Consider the following 25,281-nt stretch of genomic DNA (forward strand, 5'->3'; position numbering starts at 1 on the left):
ATTAAGTACTTTTCCCCCAGGGAAGACGTGAGCTGTGGTGTTTTAACAGGAACTCTAACGTCTGGGTTTCGTGACGGTCAAACGATAGACATTTGTTTGTTGGGGGCCTGGTTTCTGATGAAGGGACAGTCCGTGGTTACGGTGAAGCGTCTCCTTCCCTGGCAGCCCCAAGAGTTGGGCGGGAGGGGGGCTGCTGGCAGAGGCTGGCGGCCTGCCAGCCTTAAAATGCCTGCCTGGTCAGGAGCGAGAATCTGGTTAGAAGCCAGCCAGTCGTCCTCTGGGATTTTCTGGGCTCCTTGAAAGCTGGTTAAATTGGGTCAGATTGGTGTCGTCACCCAGCAGTTCCCTGAGCTCCTGGTCTGGGCCAGGCCCTTTGTCCTGCACAAGGACAAGGGAACTCCCAGGATGAAAGTCTGGCTTTGCTGAGGTCTGGGTGGCGCAGCCGGCCGTGAAGGCGGCTGGCACAGGGGCCAGACCCCCAGCCACCACCCCCTCCGTCTCAGGGCCGCTCCCGGGCTGCGGCTTTGCCACAGTGAGGTGTCTGGCAGACAGGTCCCTGGCTCTCTGTGCCCAGGTTGGTGCTTCTCCCCACCCCACCCCGTGTCCCTAATGTTTACCCCACAGATCGCAATATGGCCAAGTAACCCCCAGGGGAAGAAAGCAGGTGCTTTATTGGAAGAATAACCTCACAGCTATGTTTGACACATTCTGACAGCCTTCAGAGGGCAGTGCTCCTGTACTGACCAGGGACCAGGCTCAGAGCAAGAACGCTTTGCACACTTGGAGAAGTAGCCGTTACACTCCAACCCTTCTACTCCAACGAGACTAAGGGACAAAACCTGGCAGGTGTACCCAATATCCCTGAAGCCTGTTCTGGACTTTCTGACCGTAAAGCAGCCCTCTGTCTGCTGCTCTGTCCTCCACTCCCCGGCTGCTCTGCCTGAGGTGACAGCCTTCGCCTGGTTCGGCCGTTTCTGGGCGACTTGGGAGCCCTGGGGGAGGCGATTGATTTCTCTGTGGCCTCTTCAGTCTTTCATGTCAGCAAGGATGGAAGGAGCACTGCTTCTTTGGGAAAAGTGAGAGGAGGTTGGTGAGTAGCAGGACTGCCTAATTTCCGCTCCCCCCGGCCTGTGGCTGTTACAGCAAAAGCTTGCTCAGACTTTTATTAAACAAAAGCTAGTCAGAAAGTCCACAAATGGCAAATGCTGGAGAGGGTGTGGAGAACAGGGAACCCTCCTCCACTGCTGGTGGGAATGCAGTTTGGTGCAGCCATTATGGAAAACAGTATGGAGATTCCTGAAAAAACTAAAAATGGACTTACCCTGTGATCCAGCAATCCCACTCCTGTGCATGTATCTGGGGAAAACTTGAATTTGAAAAGATGCATCCAGTGCTCACAGCAGCACTATTTACAATAGTCAGCACATGGAAACAACTTAAATGTCCACTGACAGATGAATGGAAGTTGTGGTATATTAATACAATGGAATAGTATTCAGCCATAAAAAGAATTTTAAAATGCCATTTGCAGCAGTATGGATAGACCTGGAGATTGTTATTCTAAGTGAAGGAAGCCAGAATGAGAAAGAAAAATACCATGTGACATCACTTATACGTGGAATATAAAAAAAGATACAAGTGAACTTATTTACAAAACAGACTCACGAGACATAGAAAACAAACTTATGGTTACCAGAGGGCTAAGGGGGTGGGAAGGGATAAATCGGGAGTTTGAGATGTGCAGATACTGACTGGTATACATAAAACATATTCATACTGTAGAGCACAGAGAAGTGCATTCAGTATCTTGTAGTAACCCAAAGTAATATGAGAAGGCATATATGTATGTACATGTGTGACTGAAGCAGTGTGCTGAACACCAGAAATTCACACATTGTAAACTGACTGTCAAAAAATTTAAAAATTAAGTAAAAATAAATAAAAGCTAGTCTTTAGCTTTCAGAAGGCAGAAGTGTGCTGTCGTGGAGACACAAGAGCACATCCGCAGCTCCCGGCATGGAGGTTCTGAGCAAGGAATCAGGGAAGTTGCCTTTCCCAGGGAGAGCCAGGAAGCAGGACCAACGGGAGATGGGATTAAGAATGTTCTAAGAGCCAAAAGTGCAGAGACAGAAAGGTAGAGACAATTTAGTCCTTTTCTCAGGAGGGAGAAGGTTGGGTCTGCAGAGGTTAGATGTTGGGCCGACAGTCACACCAGACCCTGGTCTGAACATTCTAGGTGGAGGTGGAGGTGGCAGGGGCTGGCTTCTACTAAAAACAGTAGGATTCCTCCTGAATGGCCACTGATCTCGGGCGCAGCTTGTGGTTTCCTGTCCCTCCTGTGCCCAGGCCCCGTGAGTAACTTCCCTGCTGGAGGCTGAAATAGTCTAATGTCACCTCCTGATGTGAGGGGTGGTTACTTCATCAAACATGAAGACCCCGTAAAGCGTTTCCACACGTGCGGCCGACGTCAAGGTGCCGTTTCCAGCCTCCTCCAGCCCCCGGCCCACTCCCCTCCCTGGGAAGAGAGGAGGCCACCCGTCCCCGGAGCACCGCCAGGACTGAGTTATAGAGTCCTTTGCCTGGAATGTTCAGCTTGGGACGTCACCCCACTCCTACGTCCCATTTCTCTGCTAGTCTTAAGAGCTACTCAACTAGGAAGTGACTCTTTGGTTCTGGCTCGAAACAGCACCTCTTCTGATCACACCATTTCCAGCTGGTCATCCACGATCAGATACCTCTTTTTGGCTTTGTTCCGGACATTAGTTTCTGAAGTGTGATGCTTGGAATAGAAAGATCAGGAGCACCCGAGAAATGCTGAGAAACCAAGCCCCCGAGCCTCAGCCCAGAGCTACCGCATCAGAAGCCCCGGGCGGGGCCGGCAGTCTGCTTCCTCAGCCTCCTTCGGCCCTGCCGCCCACCGGAGCCCGAGGACCGGCGTCGGGAGGACGCGTGAGGAGCTGCAGGCGAACTCTGCCCGGGCGGTTCCTCTGGGGGGAGAGCTTTGCTCGCTGCCCCTCAGGAGCGCGCCGGGGTCTCTGCTAAGTCTGAGGCCTTTAGTTCTTGTCGATTCTGCTTGAAGTTGTTAATTCACCGACTAGGAAATTCTACTGAAATGTTTTTCTATTAAGATGGAAGGGCTGGAGAAAATAGGGTATCTTTTTTTATTCTCAGATAAAAAAGAAAATGACTTCCAGGCTGGAAAAAGGAGACGCCGACAGATGAGCTCAAGAAATTGCTCTTTACCTTTCAAATGAGAAGCGGGCACAGGCTGTTAGTGCAAACGGGTTTTATTGACACGCGTGGTCCGTAACTCATCTCCGCTTCCTGATGGCCAAGCAGGACGCGGACAAGGCCCCTAAGGCGGCTCCGACGATCACGGTTCCAGAGAGGCCGGCCACCCACAGCGCGCGGGCGTCCACCGGAGACCCTGCGGGGAAGGCGGGCTAGTGCGGGTGAAGCCAGGTGCCTCCGGGCCGGGTGGAGGCTGCCGGTTGTGAGCTATTGGGGAGAGAGCTGGACAGTCCCTTTGAGGTTCCCGCCGACCAGATCAGCAAGGGGTAAGCCAGGGTGAGGAAGCAGCTGCGGCTTGGCCAGTGGCTCAGGTTCAGGACCGGAGGTGGGTCCCCTTCCACTCACTTGAGTATTTCCTGAGCTCCTCTGCAGGGTCCCGAGTAGCCTGGAGCAGGATCATGGGGCCCTCGCTGGAAACGCGGGCCGTGCTGTTCTGAAGGGGGCCCTCCGAGCGCCTTCTCCCTGTTGGAGAGACGGGGCGGGGATCCGGTAGAAGCCGTGCGCGTGCTGGGCGTGGTCAGGAACGCGTCCGAAGGGGGCCCGGTCCCCGGTGCGCGTGGCTCCGCTCCTGCCTCAGCGCCTCATACAAACGCGCCGCTCAGGGGAGCGCCCTTGCCTCGGGTTCACCAGAGAAGCTGGACTGTCCCCAGCGGTCACCCCTCCTGACGGAGGTGGGGGCACAGCGGCACTTGATCCTGAGGCCCCGCCCGCGACGCGAGGGAGACCGGGAGGGCGGGGACAGCCGCGCCCCCGCCGTTTCTAGTGCCGGCTGTCGCGCCTCGCAGCGCTCCCAGTGCGCGTCTCTTAGACTGGACGGGAGGGCCGCACGAGAAACAGGCGTGGCTCGGGGAGGACCACGTGTCACGTGCCTGTGTGTCACTGGAGTAGCGAGCATGTAACGACAGTTATGAGAAATACTATGTTTTTCTTTTTTTTTTTTTTTTGCCAGAAGGACTTAAAGCTTCAGGGGGTCCTGAATTTGTTCAGGGGCTGGGTAGGTGTTAGTGGATCTGGCGGAAGTGCACACGCTGGGCGCACCGGCGCGGACCAGCGAGAGCGCACGCTCGGGCTGCAGCCGTGCTCCACCTGCAGGCGCGGCCAGACCTGCCTTCCAGCAGACTTGAAGTCTGTTTGTGTCTGGCTAGACCAGAAGTGTTTCACCAGACTGAGCCACGGACAGGCCACGAACCAGTCTGCCTCCTGCCTCAGGTCAGGATTCACATGGAAGGAAGCTAAGGCTGAGAGCTAAGAATTTAGAGCCTACACTTAGAAGGCCTGGGAGTCTCCGCATTGTCAGTGCTTTAAAGGGGCCCCATTAGTAAGTCGAGCCTTCCGTTTGATTCGTTTGCCCACGGGCTGCAGGCTAGCCCTGGGCCTCCCCTCCACACAGACCTGTCCTCCAGTGTAGACGGCCTGGGTACTCACGCCTGGCAGCGGGACAGGTTACCCGGCAGGATGCCGCCCCAGTGGGCTGGCAGACGGAGGCCCTGCAGTGCAGGTACACCTGGGGGAACAGAACTGGAGTCGCGGTGTGGCCCCGCCCCAGAGGGAGAGGCTCCAAACCTGCTTCATCTCCCACAGGAAGAAGCTGAGGAAGTTACCGGAAGACTGATGAATGAAACTGATCTCACAGAGGCCCCGGGACACTAGGGCTAGTTGACAAGCGCCACTCGCGCCACTGGCATCGAGCGCCGCTCGGAGCAGCACCCACAGCCCAGCTCTGCGGGGGCACCCTGGCCGAGGGGGCAGTGTGGGAACAGTTGAGCTGGGGGCGGGGGGGGGGGGCATACCGGTCCCTTGAGCGCCTGCTTCGACGCCGAGTCCACAAAACTGAAGGTGGAGATGCTGAAACGCTGGTGGTGGGAGGGGAACGGCAGGCCCGGGGCCTCCCGCACGGGGACCAGTCTGGTCCGGTAGTTGTCTCCCGTGTAGGGGCATCTGAGCAAAGACACCGGCCGTCAGGGGGGCTTCCTGGAGGGGCCGCGAGCGGGCGCAGGGCGGCACTTACCCCTTCACCAGCAGGGGCCACTGGGGCTGGAGCAGGGGGCTCGCGCCGGGGGTGGCCCAGCAATGCTGCAGGCGCAGCCCGAGGGAGGGGTCCGCCCTGCCGCGGAGCGAGACCTCCACGTGTATGGGGTCCCGGAGCAGCTTCACCACCGGGTAGTCACCGGCTGCGTAGTAGGAGCCGTAGTGCGAGTCTGCAGGGGCCACGACACGGGGGAGGCTGGGCACCGGGCCGCCTGGGGCGGACCGTCGCCCCGTGAACACCTCGGGCAAGCTTCCCGTTACAGAGGGGCGTCTTCCTGCCCCGAAAAGTGACAGGACTTCCCCTCCCAGGGGGCCTCACCTTTGGCGATCCGAAGTTCCATAGTGAGGGGTCCGGGATGGGCCTCGGGCAGCGGGGGCGGGAGGGGGAGGACCTGGATGCTCGCCGGGAAAGCGCTGCTGCTCACGGAGTAGCTGCAGCCGACGCGGAGCCTGGGGGGGGGGAAACGGGACACTGACCGGCGAGCTCGTGGGGCGGGGGGCACCTCTCTACAAGAGCTTGTGTGGGGGGCACCTCTCTGCAGGGGTGAGGGGCTGCTGCGGCTGCGCGCTGGGCGAGTTAGAGCCAGGCTGGGGGTGGTTCCGGCCTCGTGAGAGCCGTGTTCATGGACCTGGTCTGCAGACTGGACTTGCCAGCACTCGGGAGCTGGGCAGAGCCGCAGAGGCACGAGACATGGTGCGGGGGAGGGGGAGGCACCGACAGGAAGGTGCCGCAGGCACTGGGATCCAGAGGAGGCTGGAGAGGAGTGGCGGGGAGGTCGGGGGAGAGGACAGAACAGTGTGGAGGCAGGAGAAGTCTGAGGTCCTCTGAAGACACTGGAGGGACAGTCTAGGGGACAGTGGGTGAAGGACTGAGGACGTCGGACCAGATGGGGCTGGAGAAGAAGAAGCTGCCTGGTGCAGGGCCCTGAGGTTATGCTCAGGATGTTACCTTGAAGCTACGGGAAACCACATAAGGAGCTCTCTGTGCTAAGAGTTTTTTTTTTTTTTTTTAAATAAGTTTACTTTTATCATTTGAGGGGATAATTAGGTTTTTGTTTAGTTTTTCCTCTCAGCGAGGGACTGGGGATGGAACCCAGGCCCTCGTGCGTGCTGAGCACACGCTCTGCCACCGAGCTGTCCCTCCCCCTGGTCTAGGGTTTTAAAGGGATCCTTTTTGCTGCAGCTTAGACAGTGGAGGCCAAAATGAGAAACAGGAGAGCCGGTCAGATGAACCAGAGGTCCAGGCGAGTCTGAGGCTGGGATCAAGTCGGTGTCAGGGCTACAGATCCAATGATGGTCAGCGAGACCGGACAGCCAAGGCCGCAGACAGTCTCCCGCACGAGGCGGCATTTTCGTGGGCTCGCCCTAGAGCTCCCGCTTCGTGGGGGAAGGGAAGTCAGGCGTCCTGGCCAAGCAGGGTCGGGTTAACCGAGACCTTTACCTGAAGACACTGTCTCGGGTGATAGAACCCTGGCTCCAAGTTTGCACATCCCTGGCGGCCACCAGCTCGTTCTCATACACCGCATGGTTTCTGGTAACCTGCAGGGGCAGGTGAGGGCGGCCGTCACCCCGCAGCCTGGTGCTGCCGCCGCCTCTGGAGCTCGCTCTGGCCCAGCCTCACCCGGCCACCCAGATGCTCTCTGATGCTGCACAAATGCTGCAGCGTGAATGGAGCCACAGGTAGGGCCTCCCCTAACCTGGGAAGTGGACACTGCACCTTGCTTTCCGGACAGAGGGACGGCAAGAGGCTCCGAGTGCTCAGATGAGGCGGCCAGAGACACCAGCCACCTCCAAGGACCTCCCTGCTTGTGTCCCAGGGGGGCAGCAGGGACATGTTACTTGCTCTGCAGCCCGGTCAGAGGCCAGCCCCACGCGGGGGCACAGGCGTGATGGCCTGGCTGCGGGCCCAGAGAGGGAGGCCACCCCTTCCTCTGGGATGAGGAGACCGTCTGACCTACCCAGCCGCGGTCCGTGTGCCCTGCAGGGCTGAGATCCCCGACCTCCCCCGGTCCCGGGCATCCCTGCCCGACGTTGTCAGACCAGGGCCCGCAGCCAGCCCACTCACTTGCTTGGTGGTGCCACAGGCAGTGACGGGGAACTGGAACAGGACAAAGGTGTGCGTCACCATCACGGGTTCACACTCGCTGTCATTCGTGAAGGCCAAGTGCACAGAATTCAAGAGCAGCGGGGGTGAGGTCACGTTCCGAGACACGGCGATGGAGAAGTGGCTGTCCTGGGTACAGCGTGAGGTCACTGAAACGCCAGAGCAGTGGTGCTAAAGGCAGGTGGCCTCCCGTTACGGGGCTGGCCAGACAAGGCCTAACGGTTAGGCCAGTGACTTCTGACTCGCCCCAGCCTCCTAGAGAAGCTGGCAGCCCTGCTGCTGACCTAGCGACCCGGATGCAGTTCAGCCGCCCAGGCCTCGCCAAGGCTCTGCACGAGCGCCGGAGTCTGAGTCCTGCGCCCAGCACAGCACGGAGCCTCCCCACAGCCTCCCCTGAGGCCGGGAGGAGCAGCACCTGCCTGCTTCACTCATCAGCCAGGACTGGAGGGGAGGGTGGCAGCTGCTGTTTAATGAGCATCACTTTACACGAGAAAAACTTGGGAGGGTGATTTGGGACAAACAGGCTTTTGAAATGAAGCTCTCTAGACAGACTGTCGGCCACCAGAGGGGCTGTTTCTTGGGAACTGGTTAAATTCCTGTTAATTAGCATCTTGCCCATTGACTTGGCTTCTTGGGTTCATTGACTGTGACTTGCTTTGCGTGGGATTCTGGAGTGGATGATGGAAGGCCGTAGAAAGCTCTGTCTCTCGGGGCCCAGTGTACCAGGATGCACGCTTGTACCTCAGCCTCTGGTCGCCTTCAGTGTCTGCCTTCTGCGGGGTGCAGACCACCCTCCTTTGGGTGAGTGCAGGTAACGGGCACTTGTCCTCAGCTGATCTCAAACACGTGGGGGCTCACCTGTGTTTCCGTAGTAACAGGGATTTTCCTCCTCAGCGTCGTAGCAGCATCCCAGCCGCTCGCAGTCTCCTCGGGTGCTGGGCGAGGGAGTGCACGGCAGCCTGTCCCACGCTGGGACGGAGTCACAGACACCAGCGTTGGGGACGTCTCGGGCTGGATTTGGAAGGGAGAGTAACTCGAGCCAGGTAACAAGTCTGGCTTTTAAAGAGACCACTTTGTTACAAAGCATTAACTCTGAATTCCCACACGTATCCAGTGCCTGGGGTCGACACGCACTAGAGGGCAAGTGTCCACCAGAAAAGTCAGCGTTCGTTAAGTCACCTTATGAGGGTCCCCTGAACTGAGTCGTTCTGAAGAAGGAAATACAAACAAGACTGGTAGAAGTGAGAAGCAATGAGGCCCTTTCCTCCTTTACTCAAAGAATCCTCCTCCTGGGCTTGGCGCGACCCCTCTTGGCGCCCGTGAGTGGCGTGGGCGCCACTTCGCGATGCCCTGTGTTCTGGTTCTGCAGCTGGGGCGGGGTTGGGGGGGGCAGGGTCGGCGGTTCGTCAGCCTCACCCTCGGGCGGCGGCTCCGGGGGCGGGGCGAGGTCCGCGGGGACACCCGGCATCTGATTCCCGCTAATGCCCCGGTTAAGGGGTCAAGCAGCCCCAGCTGCAGGGCCTGAGCCCCGGCCTCGGAGCCCGGTCTGCTTCTCCCGGGCATTTGTCTCCGGGCGGTGTCAGCCTCCTCCCCCACCTTGGAGGGCAGCTCCGGTCCTGGGGGCAGAGCCGGGAGGGGCGCGCGGTCGGCCCCCCCGCGGGCGGGGGCGCGGGTCAGGCTCGCAGCCGGGTGTCTCGGGTGCCCCCCCCGGGGAGGCGAGGGGCGGACGACGGCCCCCTCGGGCGCCGGCGTCACTGCAGGGCCGGAGAGGGCATCCTCCGGGCAGGGGCCTCCGCCTGCCTTACCCGGGAGAGCCACAGGGCACTTGAACAGCTGTGTCTTGGTCACCACCCTGCGCCCGGCCGCATCCGCTTCTTCCACTCCAACCGGCATGACGTAGTGCGTGTCCTGGAGAGACAGGCCCGGGTCAGCCGGCCGGGGCTCGGGCCCGCGCCCCCCGCGGGCCGGGGACTCACCCACTGGGTGACGTAGCAGCCGCCGTAGGCCGCCTCCACCAGCACGGAGCTGCCGGGGCCCGCGCCCACGCGGGTGCCGCAGTCAGAGTCATTCCGCAGCCTGTGCAGCAGCCCGCGCTGGTCTGCGGTTGGGAGCGGGAAAGAACGAAGGTCAGACTCCGCGGTCCCCAGGCTGCCCCTCAGGACGGCCAGCTTTGCCTCGGCGCCGGGGTCAGCGCCAGGTAAGGGCAGGAAAGGAGGGGAATCGGGTTCGGAAGCCAAGCTGCGTCTCGGAAGGTTCCTTCTAGGGAGAGAGGCTGCAGGGTTCGGCAGAGGTTCCCGGGGGAGGGCAGCTGGCGGGCCGTTTCAGGCGGCCGGGAGCCAGGCCAGGGCTGGCTACAGTCGCTTACCCCAAGCTACCAGGGCGGGAGGAGCGGCCGTCTCCAGGCTCAGGTTCCCTGTGAACAGGAAGCCCTCGGGCCCACAGTGGGGAGCACCAGGGTCACCAGGCCCCCTGGGCTCGGGCTGGCCGCTCAGAGCCAGGGACAGCGGGAGGCAGAGCCAGACGGACTGCAGCCACCGCATGACGCGGCCGGAAGCCCTCACCTCCTTCCCGAGAGCCTGCGGGCCTGCGCTCGGCGTCCTTAAATACGCAGGGAACTGGCTTCAGGTGCGGTCGGGTGGCCGCAGGTGGGCCTCCTCCCGGAGGTGGCTCCTCAGCTCCGGCCACTTGAGGCGCAGCTGCAGCCCTCAAACACCGCAGGCGGGCGGGGAGGATGCGGCACCTCAGCCGAGAGAGGCTTCCTCAGGGAGGCTGAGGGCACACTTTACCAGCTCACCCAACAGGCGCAGTTACTACCTCTCGGAATCTCAGTTTTCTCATCTGTAAACTGGGAAGGGTCTCTCCCGGCAGGAGAGACGAGGTGAGTGAGACACTGAGTGTCTGGCCCGGGGCTTCACCAAGAAAAGGGACTCAGTCAACATCGTCGGGGCCTTCAAGGACCCTTGTCACCGTCTCCACTGGCCCTAAGCTTTGGAGAGAAGTCCCTGCACCTTTGGAGCCTGGCTTGGAACCCCAGAAAAATTTAAACCTGATTCTTGAGAAAAGCTGCCTAGAAAGTTTCCCTGGTCCTAAAGGAGAATTCCACCACAGGGGTCTTTTCTTGACAGATTCCAAAGCTTTTATTTTCCACAGCTGTCCTACTGGGTCCCCATTAGAGGACACAGGTCAACGGCTGGATTCTGAGATGAACCCCTCAAGCTAATTCTGCCTCTTGCGGACAGTGGGAAATCTCTTTTCATTCACCTGTGTTTCTGTCCTTGTTTGCTTGCTTTCCACATTTCTGTGGAAAATGGGTCTCCTCCTTACAAGCTGTGATTGACGTGTGCTGGCGGCTGTGCAGTTAAGGTCACGGTGCCGGGTTCCGGGGCTTCTCAGAGGTTCAGGAGTGATGTGTGCACTCCTCACTGGTGACGTGACAGCGTGGAAACTAGCTTCCGGGGTCTCCCACAGTGTCCCCTTACCTCCGCTCCCGGGGACCTTGCAAAGTTTTACTATATAAAATTCTCCAGAACTGCTGGAAGCGGCTGCAAGGACAAATTGAGGTAACAGCTGGAGAAAGACCGCTCGCAAATCAGAGATGCAAATTGGCCCCGGCAGTGGGTAACGAGCGACTCCCATCTGCATCAGAGACTGGGGCCATGCCTGCTACCGCCCCACGCACTGACGCAGCTGGAGCAAGGCTCGGCCAGGGATGAATCACACAGTCTATTAAAAATGTCATTAGTGAAAAATTAATATTGCAAAGCATTTGAGAAGGGCTGGAGCAATCATCTCAGTTTAATAACAGAGGACAGTTCTCATAAACACCCTTTATTTTTTCCCAGAGCAGAAATGAGGGACAGGCCAGCATTATCTGATCTCACCCCTCTCTTTCCAAACTGCAGACTGAAACTGTTGATCATTTCCTCCTTCCTGAACTGGGTGGCACTGTCAGCCTGCATGGGACGGGTCGCGCTTTTCCCTTTACTGGAGACTGCAGAAGACTCCTGGCTTTTGGGGTGAAGGAATTGCTTCTCATTGGTTGAAAAGTATGGGCTTTGAAGATGGATTTTTAGGAAGGCTTTAGCTTCCAGGAAACACCGAGCTGTGTTTATACATCCTCCCCCTTGCTTTGAGGTAGAAAGAAAGGATTCTGATGCTCCAGCTTACCAGCAAAGGCCTCAGGACTTGAGGGGCCCCTCCAAAGACACCTCAGGGTGGCCCTTGGAACTGCAGACCTTCAGGGAAATGGTCGCACCGACCTGCCTTAAACCCCCTCCTTGATTAAGCCTCTGTTACAGACCGCCGTTGTACTGGGAATTGAACAGAGTAGTAATAACACTCAAAAGGAGCAAATCTGGAATTTTAAACAGTAAGTGACCGAGGACACCTTGTGCAAAGAGGCAGGTCGCCCCACCCTCGGAGGGGCAGCTGCCAGACGCCACGGGCACCTGGGTTGGTTCTTAATCATGGACCAAGAGCCCCAGGAGGCATTTTGCCTTGTTTACTGCCCAGGGCCAGTAGCTGGAGCAGAGACTGGCCCACAGCTGGCACTCATGGGAGGGCTGATGAACGAAGGAATCAAAGCATGAACGAGCAGACTTCAGTGAGGGTTACCAGGCTGAGCACATAAATACACGGCATGCTTAGGAAATATGAATTTCCAATAAGCAATGAGTATCCAGTCACCTGTAGATGGACATTTAGGCTGTTTCCATGTCTTGGCTACTGTAAATAGTGCTGCTCTGATGTAGTATATTTATATAATGGAATACCACTCAGCCATAAAAAAGAATGAAATAGTGCCATTTGCAGCAACGTGGATGGACCTGGAGATCATAAGTCTAAGTGAAATCAGCCAGAAAGAGAAAGAAAAATACCGCATAATATCACTTATATGTGGAATCTAAAAAAAGACACAAGTGAACTTATTTACAAAACAGAAACAGACTCACAGACATAGAAAACAAACTTATGGTTACCAGGGGGAAGGGGTAAACCGAGAGTTTGAGACGTGCAGATACTGACTACTAGATATAAAATAAACACGTTCATAGTGTAGAGCACAGGGAAGTGCGTTCACTATCTTGTAGTAACCCATAATAATATGAGAAGGCATATATGTGTGTTCTTGTGTGACTGAAACAGTGTGCTGCACACTAGAAACTGACACAACATTGTAAACTGACCAGACTTCAATAAAAAAAAGGAAAAAAGGAAGCAATGGGTAATTTTTTAGTGTAAACATGTCTAAACATTGCATGGACATACTGATACTGAGAGTCTGCTGTTGATCTGAGATTCAAGCTCAGGCGGGCGTCCTGCATGCATCTGGCATCACTTTCCTGAGGCTCCGTGTTCCTGTTGTGCTGGCTTCCCTGTCCGTGGGGTAGTGACGCCATCCTTCTCAGGGGCAGGAGGGGGTGACTCTCAGGCGGCTTTCAGAAGGCGGAGGCGGCTTGTCACAGCCACTTCACCCGGGTGGGCCCTTTACCTGCTCTCCTGCAGCCTCTCGGAGAGTGATCCTTTGCACCTGGAAGATAAGTGCATGACACACCTGTGCTCCATCCCGCAGGGAATTGGGGTCTCCTTGGGGAGGGGCCAAGGAGAGGATTCAGTGACAATTGCTCACAGGTCCTTATTCAACCCCAGGCTGTGAAGCAAGTCTCTGTTCCACAAGGAGAGGATGACGGGAAATTCCGTACTCAGCTCTGTTACTTCCTCAGGAGACGCAGGTACAACTGCAGAAAGTAACCGGCGCTGAGGGGAGGACTTTCCAGAGCCGCTTACATGGCTCCCCGTTGGTCTGACTGCCCACAGCCTCACGGCCCGGCACACTCCTCCTGGGCCCCGCGGATGGACGCTCCCAGTCTTCCTCTGACCCTCTTCCCTCCTCGTTCTCGTCCGCTCCCTGGGTTTGACTGGCTCATCACAAATCTGACATCTCCAGCCAGACCATCATCCAATAGACGTGGGAGGAACACGTGCTGCATGGGAGCTAAATGCTTGGGGGTCAAATATGGAGCAAAATATGCATGACTTGGACCCTGATTTTGAAAACAGGCTTTTCGAGCAGACAGGTCATCAGAGACTTGAAAAAATAGATAAAAATGACGATATGTGCGATGATAAACAGACAGAGAGGGCTGGGAGGCTGGCCGAGGGTAAGGAAGAAGGGGGGTGTGTCTGGGGTGGGGGCAGGGGGAGGATGCTGAGAAGACAGGCCTGGGCTGGACCACCCGGAGCCTCGGAGAACACAGCCAGTACTCTGTTTCTTACCGTGAGAGCAGGGAAGCCCCTCTCCGGGGTTTAAGCTGGAGAAAGAAATGCGCAGACTGACCTTGTGAAGAGCTTACTCTGGCTGCGGTGCGAGGAGGGGCTGAGGGGCCATGCCAGCGTGGCGGGTCGGCTGGGGGGCTTCAGCGGTAGCCCCGGTAAGAAAAGACGGCAGGCAGGTCTGGGGTGGTGGTGGTGGGGCTGGAGAGGAGTGAAGGGTGTGGAAATCAGGTGAGGGGTACGCGGCAAGATCTGGTGACGGCGAAGTGGGCTGGGGGTGGGGTCAGGACTGGCTCTCAGGTTCCCGGTGAGCGCAGCCTGGGGGTGTGAGCGGCCGACTGAGATGTGGAGGCCGGGAGGAAGCCGGGTCTCGGGGGGGAAGGTCTCGAGCCTGGTTTGGTACGTGCTACAGTCACATCATGAGGCTGGACTGGCAGTTGGATGCCTTGGGATTGGAACTCCAAGAAAAGGGCTGGGTTACATATTTAAATCTTTTTTTTTTTTTTTTAATGGAGATACTGGGATTGAACCCAGGACCTCACGCATGCTGAACACACGCTCTACTGCTGAGCTACGTGTTCACACTGGAGCTCCAACTTGACATCTGATGGTGTCTGAAGCCGTGAGTTGCCTAAATAAGGAGTGGAGTGAAGACGGGGGGGTACCTGTCGTTAATCCCGAGGACCCCCCTCATTTAGGGGGGTGCGCACACAAGGATAAAGTAGCCACGGAGGCTGGCGGGGGGCGGAAGGCAGTGGAGTCCACAGGAGAGGACAGTTTCAGGAGGAAGGTGCACAGAGGCTCTTGAAAGGTTCAGCGAGATGCGGACTGAAAACTCCCCGTTGGCTCTGCTGGCACCACGGCACTCACGACGCCTGCAGGCTGGATGTGACAGAGAAGCGATGGCGCCTGCCTGAGAGGAGTCGAGTCTGGGAGGTGAGGAGAGGGCGCTGAGACAGCCACGCGGGGATTTTGCTCCTTCTGTCTCGTGGAGAGGATGCAGAGCAGTGGCTGGAGAGGTGGCAAAGGCGGAAGGAGATCCGCTGTAGGATGAAGGAGACTCAGACGGTCTAGAAACCGACGGAGGGAAGGCACTGACTGGCCAGAGCGGGAGGATGCAGGGCAGGAAGGGGCTGCTGACAACGGAAGTGAGGATCGGGCAACAGCAGGCGGAAAGGAGCCGGACCCATCGGGGAGGGGCTGATCTAAACGGGGAGGGTGCAGCTCGGGGGCAGAGCGCGAGCTGAGCGTGCACGAGGTCCTGGGTCCGGTTGCCAGTCCCTCCATTAAAGAAATAAATAAGCGGAGGGCCATTTCCTCTGTGGTGTCAGGAAGAAAGAGACACGTTTCTCCTCCGAAAGCGGGCGGACTGAGTGTGACAGAGTGGAGGTCTGGGGAATTCCACCCTTGTGACGCAGGGGGTGAGGCTGTCCGTCCGCCCAGAGTAGGAAGCACTGGGCGGTGCCGGCTCCTAAGCCAATTCCACCGCTGTTCGCCACGAGCGTCCCATCGGAGGGGGAACCAGAGCCCACACTGAGCTGAAGCTCTTTTGTTGGACGACTGGATGATTAGAACAGAGGCAGCACAAAGGGCTTCCTTCAAAAACCTTTCTGACCCCAATAGATACCATCTGTTTTCTCGCTTCCAGTATTTTTTCAGCCTGTAATAATCCATTTCTGTAAACAATACATCTAATACAGAAAAAAAGCTAGAATTCCTCTCGAGTGTACTTAATTTTATCACAGAGCTAAAAAATTAGACTTGAAAAGTCACTTCCATTATGTAACGTTATGACAGTCTAAAAAAATGCCTGCACGTCCTTCGTTTTTATGCCTAAAGATGATGAGCAGGTATTATCAAAAATAAAAACTCTTTTCTGAAACCACTGAATTGGAGTTAACGTTCCAGTGGTGTACATGATGTGAAAAGTAGGAAGCTCGATGTTAAAGAACAAAATTTAACCCATCTTGAGTTTTCCCTTAAAATCATGTCTCTCTTTTAAGAGTACAAAGAAAAGTCATTATCAATACTAACATTTGAGGGAACAGCAAAAGTTGAATCTTCCTTGAATAAGAATAAAGTGTCTCAGAGACAATTTTTCTTGGACTCTGAATTAAATAAAGGAGGAATTATGTTAGAATGCTTTTTTCTCCTCATTTAAAAATTTGCCATTCATGCAGAATATATATACATGCATATATATAACATTTAAAGGTCCTGGTGCCTACCCGTCTTCTGCAAATGCTCTAAAGTCAAATTGGGGACTGAACATTTCTTTTGTCAACCTTGTCCAAACTCGTCTCAATACAGAATCACTTTTTGGCCAATCAAACAATTCCATAAAGACTTGTTCAGCTAGTTTGTTGAGATCTGCGAGCCAATTATTTTTTCCCCTCTGAACTTCTGATGTCTTTTTTCAGAGGCTTTTATTCAAGGCCCTTGGCCATACATGTACGTGAACTTGTGTGAACCGTGCCACTGCAGGCTCCTGTATGGAGGAGGAGCAGGTCTGCCTCTTGCAATCTGGACCACATCAAACCAGGTGACGGTGTTAGAAAGATGCTGAAAATGAGTGATACCAACTTAAGCATGCAGGACCCTGTCCGAACGCAGGCCTTTCAGCTGCCTATGGGCAGTAAGATTCATCAGGTGAGTGTTCATTGAGGACACCCTCAATTCTGGTCCTGTGCTAGGGGCTAGGGAGAAGAAGACGGACACAGATCTTGCCTTTAAAAAGCTGGAATAAGGAATAGATGGCTGTAAGCACAGACAGCTCATCAAATCCTGGTCACTTGTGAAGACGCTCAGGGAAAATGACGTTAACTCAATCATGCAGTGAGAGAGACTCAGGAAATCCAGTCCTCTGGGCCTCCGCGAGGACGTGCGGACAGTTCCTCTGCCTCTCGCGCCAGAAGCTGCCCAGTTCTCTCCCGCACCTTTGGGGTTTCCCTCAGCTCCGGCCTGGATGAGGTCCTGGTTCCGTATGTGCCTCTCCCACCAGCCCCCACACAACTCTGCCTTCCTTCCTCAATCACATTTCACCAGCCGTGAGCTATTTCTACTTCATCTTTTTCGACTTCGGAGCAGCAGTCAAAGTTTCCGACTCCAAGACACCTGAGCATGAAGCCTACACCCGTGCATGTTTTATCTGTAGGATATGCAGTGCACTGTCACAGGAGACACACAGGCAGCAGTGGGCACTGCCACAGGAGACGCACAGGCGACAGTGGGCACTGCCACAGGAGACGCACAGGCGACAGTGGGCACTGCCACAGGAGACGCACTGGTAGCAGTGGGCACTGCCACAGGAGACAGACAGGTAGCAGTGGGCACTGCCACAGGAGACAGACAGGTAGCAGTGGGCACTGCCACAGGAGACGCACAGGTAATAGTGGGCATTCAATGCGGATACTATGCTAAGGTTCAGATCAGGGGTCAGAATCGTGACCTGCCTGGTAGCCACTTCCTACTTTCTCGACAATGTTCTAAGTGTTTTTTATATTTGATCTCTTTTAACTATTCTGACATGCCTGTGAGGGAACTGTCCCCACTTTACAGAGGATAACAAAACTTGGCGAGGCCACACCAGTAAACATGGGGGAGCTTGGGTCTGAACGCACATTCAGCAGGTTCTGATCCGGGACGCACCGCCGCCCAACACAGGAGGTGGTCCGGTGCGGTGACCGGGAAGGCCCCTGGCTCCGTCCCTGCAGCGTCTCTGTGACGGGTCACCTCCACTGGGTCCTGGCCCTTGATGAAGAGGAGCTAATAACGGCGTTGCTGCAGAGAGGCTTTTCACGGGGTCGGTGAGTCCATCCGTGTGAAACGCTCTCAGCCGCGCCAGGTGTGCGGGCGGCTCTAACAGGCAGCTCGAACGTCATCATCATCGTTGCTGTTTAGCCTTTCAGGCACCAGAGTGTAGAAACAGAAGAAAGGAGCAGACCTGTAATGTTCTTACCCGCCGGCAAGGTCTGCCCTAGCCGCGGGCACACAGCGGTGGGGGAGGGTGCGCTGCGGGTGAGTGTCTGATGAAGGAATCGGAGCCGAGTGCACTGGTCCAGTGGAAGGGCTGTCTCAGGTAGACTAGGGTGAGTCCTACTGAGCTGGACCCCAAAAGGGCCTGAACACGTGTAGGTGAGGGTGGAGGAGGAGGGAGACCAGCTCTTCCAGATCAGAGGGCCCAGCCGCGCCGTGAGCGGGCTCCACAGAGTGGCCAAGACTGAAATGCATAGATAATGTACACAGCGCAGGCCGCCACAAGTTCGGTGAGATCCGAGGACCCCTGGGCACGCAGGGTGGCCCCGCTGGCGGGGACAGGGGAGGGCACCAGTTTGATGTTATTGACTTGGGCCTCAGTTGCCAGTGAATTAGTGCCGAGGCCTTGAGAGACAGCCTGTGCCCCTTTCCCAAGGCAGCCCGAGCGTCCTCTGCCACAGAGGGACGGCAGCTCCTGCCATGTCTGTTACCACAAGGCACCTCACAGGGTCACTGCATTTTGCAGAGCAAAATGATGAGAGAGATATATATTTGAGAGTAAACAAACTATTTTATACCAGTGTTACAGAAAGCAAAATAGCATTTCCCAAACTTGAAGCTGCTAGAAATCTAAGCTGGTATCATGGCCACACAGAGGTGCAGAGCAAAGGAAAGACTGTGCAGCACAGGTGAGGACACCCCCAGGTCTCCGGCGTCAGTGCTGGATGGCGTGGCTCTGTGACAGACGTCCAAACCCAGCACCGCCCTGCTCCTCCCCAGGCCCCGCGCCTGTGTGGCCATCACGCCAGCTGAAACGTCCACCTGCTCAGGAACGGAAGGCCGGTTTCACATGCAGACAAGGAGCTTTCACACAAAGCAGGCGTCCTACACAAGTGCTCAGAGAACGGAATGTACCGGAACACGGACACATTAAGCAAGCACAGAGGTTTTAAGTGTGGGAGGGAAGAAGCCATTTTCTCTCTCCCTTCCTCCTGTTTCCTGACTGCTGTGGAAGAAGCTGCGTGGGGAGCCCGGGCCCTGCGACGGGAGCAGGTCTCCAGACACAGCGTGTCAGTGAGCTCCCCGTGACCCTCCAGGCTGCAGGGTCCCAGACTTTGTCCTAAAAGGGAAAAGTCACAGGACTGGACTTCCTCAAAACCACATATGTTTATAAATGGGCTGTTTCAAAACCCTATATAACTGGACCATTTAAAAATCTTATATATATATCTGGACGTTTATATATAAGGTTTTGAAAAAATAGGTGTTAATTATTATTATTAATTCATTGGGGAAAACCTCCTCTTTGACACCCACATTGTTAACCCTTGTGGGGTAGGAGTTCAGCACTCACTTACCAGTGTGAACGTGCACCTGGGAGGCCCTGGCCCTGGTCTGCCTGCTCAGTTAGCCCGTGCAGGCTTCTGTCGGGCACACTGGCCTGTCAGCTAGGCGCCCGTGGAGGCAGGTGTGGGGACGCAGGGAGCCAGGGGGCGCTGAGCACCTGTGTGTGGACTTGGAGAGAGATGGGCCCACGCACCTGCTTGCCACCGCCCCTCAGCTGAGCCCTGGAGGCCCATGAGCCTCATCCAGATTCACAGTCGAAAAATCAACGGAGTTGCTGGGACTCTGTTACTGTCTTTTGTTTCATTCCACATTTGCTTGTTTATTTAATTTCACTGGATCTTAGCAATGACTACGTACAATATGGGAACAGAGAGTGAAGTGACACGTTGGACCTGCAAGGGGACAGGACGTGCAGAGGGACTTGGCTGAATACCCTCGGCTGGTGGTCCCGTCTCCCTCGTTTCCTTGGCAGTGACACGGCCTCTTGGCGCGCTCCCGGGGGCCGGAGCGGGCCCTGCCTGTGGTCCCTGACCCTCTGGGAAGCTGCCGTCCTGCATGTGCAGGATGCTTGTTACCAAGGAAATGGGAACTGGGTCAAAAATATAAATGATGCCTGTTTTCAGAATCCTAAAGGAAACAGACTGGCAACAACGGACAAGCCACTTTTTTTCCAGATCCAAACACCTGAATATTTAAGCGTTATATTAATCGCTTCAATACGGCTTTCAAATTTATATAAACATTGGTTAAAATCGATCAGGCAAGCCTTAGAAGAAACAGACTCTTTTCTTCCATTAAATTAAGGAGCAAAAATGCCAGACTAATTATTAAACAAATTAATGGAAAGGCCAGAGGATTTACGTTGCAAATTTAATACATCTGAATATCTCCCCCCAAGAGTTCACGGTTGGGATTATTTGATACGAACACCCATAAAGTGTTAGCCTTCGCAGAAGCACTTACCTTTCGTATTGCATGGGTGGGATCTGCTGTTTCAGGTCTGGGGAGAAGGTCCCAGAAAACAGGAGTTCCTGAGAGACCCCACCCCCCGCCCCCAGCGCCTCACTTTCCAGCTTTGTCGGGGAATGTTGGCAAGTGATCTTGCCAGTGCAGGGTGAGTTCACGCCATCCTGAGCACGGACGAAAAGCAGGAGGAGTAAAAAGAAAGGACTAGAAAGGAAATCAGCACTTCCCACGCCACGTGAAGCCTGTGTTTTCACAGGTGCCAGCACCTCACACCTCTCCCTCCATGCTGGAAAGGGAGTTCGCAGTGACCACTTGGAAATGACCCAAAGATGTGTTTCATCCCCAGTAAGTCTGTTTCTCATTATGTCAGTAACACAAGACAAGAGGGGACAAGACGACATGGCACGACCCAAAGCCACATGGTGAACCCCTTCTTTGGTGACAGGGCAAAACCTTCAGCCTGACATGCCCACTGCTGGGTTCCCGAGGAGCAGGGGGATGCAGGTGGGCTGACCACACCCCAAAAGGCAACTGGGAGTCAGTTCTTTGAAATGGAACTGATCTGACCATGATGCAGCTAGCAATTTTTGTGGTGATCTCAAAGCAAACAACAGAAAAGGCAAAAAAGAAAAAAAAACCCCAAAAATTCCACTAAGAAAACAAGATAGTATTTTATGTTTACACACGAGTCCTGGATGTTTACATGGAAAGTCGCTGGCAGAGGCCAGGGGATGTTGTGGGACTGCTTCCCAGACCCGGAGGACAGGCGTTTCAGGGGCAGACAGAGGGCACTTGCTGGGAGCTGCTCACTGCCTATCCTGACCCAGGCACTGGTGTGCGATGTGATGAGCTGTTCCTGGGCCCGAGCTCTGCGGGGGGACAGCTAGACTGGGTCCTCTTCCAAACTCTGTGACCTCGGGCAGGTGACTCAACCTGCCTGTGTCTCAGTTTCCTCATCTTTAAAATGGGTATAAAAGTGGAGAGGGTACAGCTCAGTGGTAGAGCGCATGCTTAGCATGCACGAGGTGCTGGGTTCAACCCGCAGTCCCTCCATTAAATAAACAGATGGATAAATAGATAAATAACAATCTAAAAATGTAATCAGGAGACACCCGGAGAACCGACGTGTGGGATGACAATGATGCCGGTAGCCGTTCAGGCGTCACTTATCTCCCATCTGTCGCTTGGACAGACCTAGAGCCTCTTTCCACGAGGGACCCAGGAACTGGCCTGGGTGCCCGGGCAGCTTGTTCTGGACAATGAGGAACAGGCGACTGGCACATCCTGCAGTCCAGACGTTCCCCCCAAGTTTCTGGACAATGATCATGAAGCATCGTCCTAAAGCTGTTGTAACTGCCCACAGGAACACGATGATAATTTAATTCCACAAATGTGAACCGAGCACCAGGAAGTCCCAGGCGTCGTGCCAAGCGGGCGAGGCACAAGGAAGACCCAGATGATGCCTTTCCACCCCCATCTCCGCCCCCTGCCCCTGGATTCACAGTCAAACGAGAAGAGCAGGCTCAGAAACCAGGCACCTCAGTATAAGGAGGATTCTGGCCAGTGGGCTCCAAAGCCCAGGGCTGGCTCCAGAGTCAGTCTGCCTGATTTGAATTCAAGCTTTTTCTCTCATGACATACACCTTCCCGGCACTTCTGTATCCTGTTTTCCTCTGTAGAACTGGGCTGTGCCTGCAAATGGCATTATTTCATTCTTTTTCGTGGCTGAGTAATACACACACACACACAAACTTCTTTATCCAGTCCTATGTCGATGGACATTTAGGTTGCTTCCATGTCTTGGCTTTTGTAAATAGTGCTGCTGTGAACATTGGGGCACATCTTATCTTTTCAAATTACAGTTTTTGCACAGCAAAGGAAACCATAAGCAAAATGAAAAGACAGAATGGGAGAAAAAATCTGCAAATGATGCAACCGACCAGGGATTAATTTCTAAAACATACAAACAGCTCATACAGCTCAATATCAAAAAAAACAAACAACACAATAAAAAAATGGGCTGAAGACCTAAATAGATATTTCTCCAAAAAAGACATCCAGATGGCCAACAGGCATATGAAAAAATGCTCAATGTTGCTTATTATCAGAGAAATGCAAATCAAAACTACAATGAGGAATCACCTCACACCAGTCAGAATGGCCATTATTCAAAAGTCCACAAATGACAAATGCTGGAGAGGCTGTGGAGAAAAGCGAGCCCTCCTGCACTGCTGGTGGGAATGCAGTTTGGTGCAGCCACTGTGGAAAACAGTGTGGAGATTCCTTAAAACCTCAAAACAGGGTTACCACACGACCCAGAAACCCCACTCCTGGGCATACATCTGGAGAAAAGTTTAATAATTCTTGGTTACCCCTTTAATGTCCACAGGACTGGTAGGACAGCCCCTCTCATATTTTAGACATATTGGAATATGAAAGGCATGGACTTTAGAGTAACAAGAACTTCCATCTTTAATAATAATAATCATATAATGCGACACTGCTTCAGGCACAGCACTGGACAAGAAGGTGTCCATGTCCTCGCTGGGCCCCCTTCATTCTGTTAGGAGAGAGGGACAGCGAGGGGACCCCTGTGTGGTAAGGAAGTAAAGTCCAGCATGTTGACATCTCCACGCACGTCACACACTACACTTAGCACTTTCCAGCCTCGCAGCAGCCTTGAGAAGCAGGCGGTATTTGGCGCACTGGACAGAAAACAGGGAAACTCAAGAGAAAGTGAGTAAGGACTGAAGCTCACAGCCACTCACTGGAAAAGTCAAACTTTTAACCAAGTCTGATTTCACAGCCCTGAGCCCGAAAGCTCTGACACTCACACTGGTTATTTGATGTTAATGGTGGAGGGTTTAAACAACAGAATGATGGTTTTTTCTGAGAAAGGCCTCGTCCGCTTTTCCTTAGAAATTAAAACCTCCAGACTAAGATTTCTCAAACAGAAGATCCTTTGAACTTTTCCAAAAGCTTTAATTTCACCTAATGAGATAGGAATCGATTAGATCTATTATTTAGAGGGATTAGAGCCCTGCGAGGACTCGCAGCAAATCCTCTGAAATCTGTAAAAATCTGGGCTCTGATCTGACAGGGATCATCAGTCTGCTGTGTCGTCCCAGACTTCCCTGTCATCTTCTGTGACACTTCCCGGGTCGTCGAGAGGATCTAAGCTGTTAGAACTGCTTCTTCTGTCAGCCACCTCTCATCAAACTGGGGCCTGTGAAATTTTTTTTGGAATCCGTGTGGTCCCCGCCCAGGAGGGACCCTCTGGAAGGTGCTTGCACTGGGGGCGTAGCCTCTGGTTGGGAGCAGCGCTTGCTGGCTGATTATAATATTAACAACAGTGGCTAGCTTAACCCTAAATCTTTCTTCTTTAAAAAAAAAATTCTACTGTTTTTATTTATTTTTTTAAAAAAAATCTTGGGGGAGGAAGGTAATTAGGTTTTTAGAGGAGGGACTGGGGATTGAACCCAGAACCTGTGTATGCTGAGCATGAGCTCTGCCACTGAGCTCTACCCTACCCCCTACCCCCAAATCTTTCTTCTTCAGAAGAGGAAAGAGAATTTTCTCGGAGAAGGTGAGTAACCGCATTTGGTCTTCTTTAAACATGAAGATTCAGTGATAATTCTACACTGGAAGTTAAGCTGTTTCTTCATAGTCTATCACCCAAATCGGCACTCGGTCTCTGTATATTTATAATTCCATGTGCTTTCACACTGACTCGGGTCTCTTCACCAACAACCCATAGACATAGAGGTTTAAAAAATATTATAAACATTTTATTTAAGCGGTGGGGGGGGAGTATAGCCCAGTGGTAGGGTGTTTGCTTAGATGGATGCACGAGGTCCTGGGTTCAATCCCCAGTTCCTCCATTAAAAATAAAAACCCAATTACCCTCCCCCCAAAACAAATAAATAAAACCCCATTTTATTTAAAATGTTTTCCCTTTAGATTTGCAGAGCAGTAATATTGCCTCAGCAGGCCACTTCTTTATGACATCGACGTGGTCTTTTATGAGGTGAACAAAGAAATCAAAGGTTCTTTATTGCCAGATATCAGCATCGTTAAGGTGCAGCCAGTGAAACAGACGTAACAGCTTTTCGAAAACCCTCACCACCCCCCACAAAGAGACTACCTGCCGCCTGATCAGCCATCTGTATACTGGTGTCAGCTCCTAGATCTAACATACTGGCAGTGGGGGCAGAAGTATCAGTTTCCAGAGATTTACAACTTATAGAGTGTTACGTAGCAGGCGGTTATCCTGTTACAGGTGTCTGTGAAAACTGGGTGACCATAATGACTGGTCTTCCAAATCCCTACTACGTTCTCCCTACAGTTTTCTTTCCTTCATTTTCCTGTGGGGGAAACCGGGTGCCAGGCCAGGTGTGTTTCTGCTCGTTCTACTGTAGGTTAGTTCGTACCTGACACCTGATGGGGAAATGCGCTCCTGTGGACCGCTGGAGAATCATGTCCTGATCTTACAGAACAGCAGCCGGTTCCGCGCACAGCCCAGCGCCAGCCCGCCAGGCCCAGCCCCAGCTGTGCCCCATACCGGGCATGTAATTACAGGCAAGTCACTTAACCTTGGTTTTCTCACCTGTAAAATGGGGGTAGCAGTATTACCCACCTCTGGCACCTGGGAAATAGTCAGTAAAGATTAGCATTCAATTAACATTAGTGTTTCTTCTCAACATGTCAGTCAGACTTAGGTTTCTGTTCCTGCTCCAGCTGGTAAGAAATTTTATTTCTCCAGGATCACACAGTCGAGTGGGATCATGACTGTGACCTACCCTTTATATTTCTGTAGCCAATTCATCAAAGTGCTTTCACATTTACTTATTTGAAAGAGGCCATGAAGGATCTGACACTTAGAAAACTAGTTTCGTACTGTACTGGATCCAGGAAAACAAGATATTTTCAGAGTCACGCAATGTAATTTAAAAAAAGACACTCAATATTGGGTTCTTTGAAAACCAAGACCAGACTTTTGAAATGCCTGACAATTTTTTTCTCCATTCCCTCAGGAAGAAATGTGCCAAGGACACACCTTGGCAGGTAATTCAAGCTAAGGCAATGTGATTCCTGCAAAGGAACTGTGACCAGAGCAGATAATCTGTACTTGTACAAAAAGCACCAGAGGGTCCATTTTGGGCATTGCGTCCCAGGAGCGGAGTGACGTGAGCTTGGGGGACCTGGAGGTGTGGCCCTGAACCGCCTGGCCTGACATCAGGCCTCTGAGTGGCAACATAAACACGAACTGGGAAAGCATCGTTATCCGTTCACGCAAAC

At 54.0% G+C, this 25,281-nt stretch overlaps 1 protein-coding gene and 1 long non-coding RNA gene across 3 annotated transcripts; one reads left to right on the forward strand and one right to left on the reverse strand.

Annotated features, from left to right (window-relative positions):
- Positions 1-3,286: 3,286 nt before the first annotated feature.
- Positions 3,287-9,976, reverse strand: ZP4 (zona pellucida glycoprotein 4). Of its 2 annotated transcripts, none has more exons than XM_072971047.1 (12): positions 9,789-9,976; positions 9,400-9,521; positions 9,229-9,331; positions 8,282-8,434; positions 7,385-7,572; positions 6,761-6,858; positions 5,639-5,769; positions 5,300-5,489; positions 5,082-5,229; positions 4,717-4,795; positions 3,637-3,753; positions 3,287-3,427 (listed from the first exon to the last, which is right to left on the reverse strand). In XM_072971047.1, the coding sequence occupies exons 1-12, from the start codon at positions 9,961-9,963 to the stop codon at positions 3,312-3,314; spliced, it is 1,620 nt and encodes a 539-aa protein (XP_072827148.1). In that variant the 5' UTR covers positions 9,964-9,976; the 3' UTR covers positions 3,287-3,311. The 2 variants fall into 2 exon arrangements, with proteins under 2 accessions (XP_072827148.1, XP_072827147.1); XM_072971046.1 differs by having other exon boundaries at positions 4,684-4,795.
- On the forward strand, positions 9,518-24,556 carry LOC140699261 (uncharacterized). Its single transcript, XR_012077301.1, has 3 exons — positions 9,518-9,620; positions 16,117-16,345; positions 24,402-24,556. It is a non-coding gene; the product is annotated as an uncharacterized lncRNA (long non-coding RNA).
- The last annotated feature ends 725 nt before the right edge of the window (positions 24,557-25,281 follow it).

This window comes from Vicugna pacos, chromosome 11, assembly GCF_048564905.1.
Source record: "Vicugna pacos chromosome 11, VicPac4, whole genome shotgun sequence".
Classification (NCBI taxonomy): Eukaryota; Metazoa; Chordata; class Mammalia; order Artiodactyla; family Camelidae; genus Vicugna; species Vicugna pacos.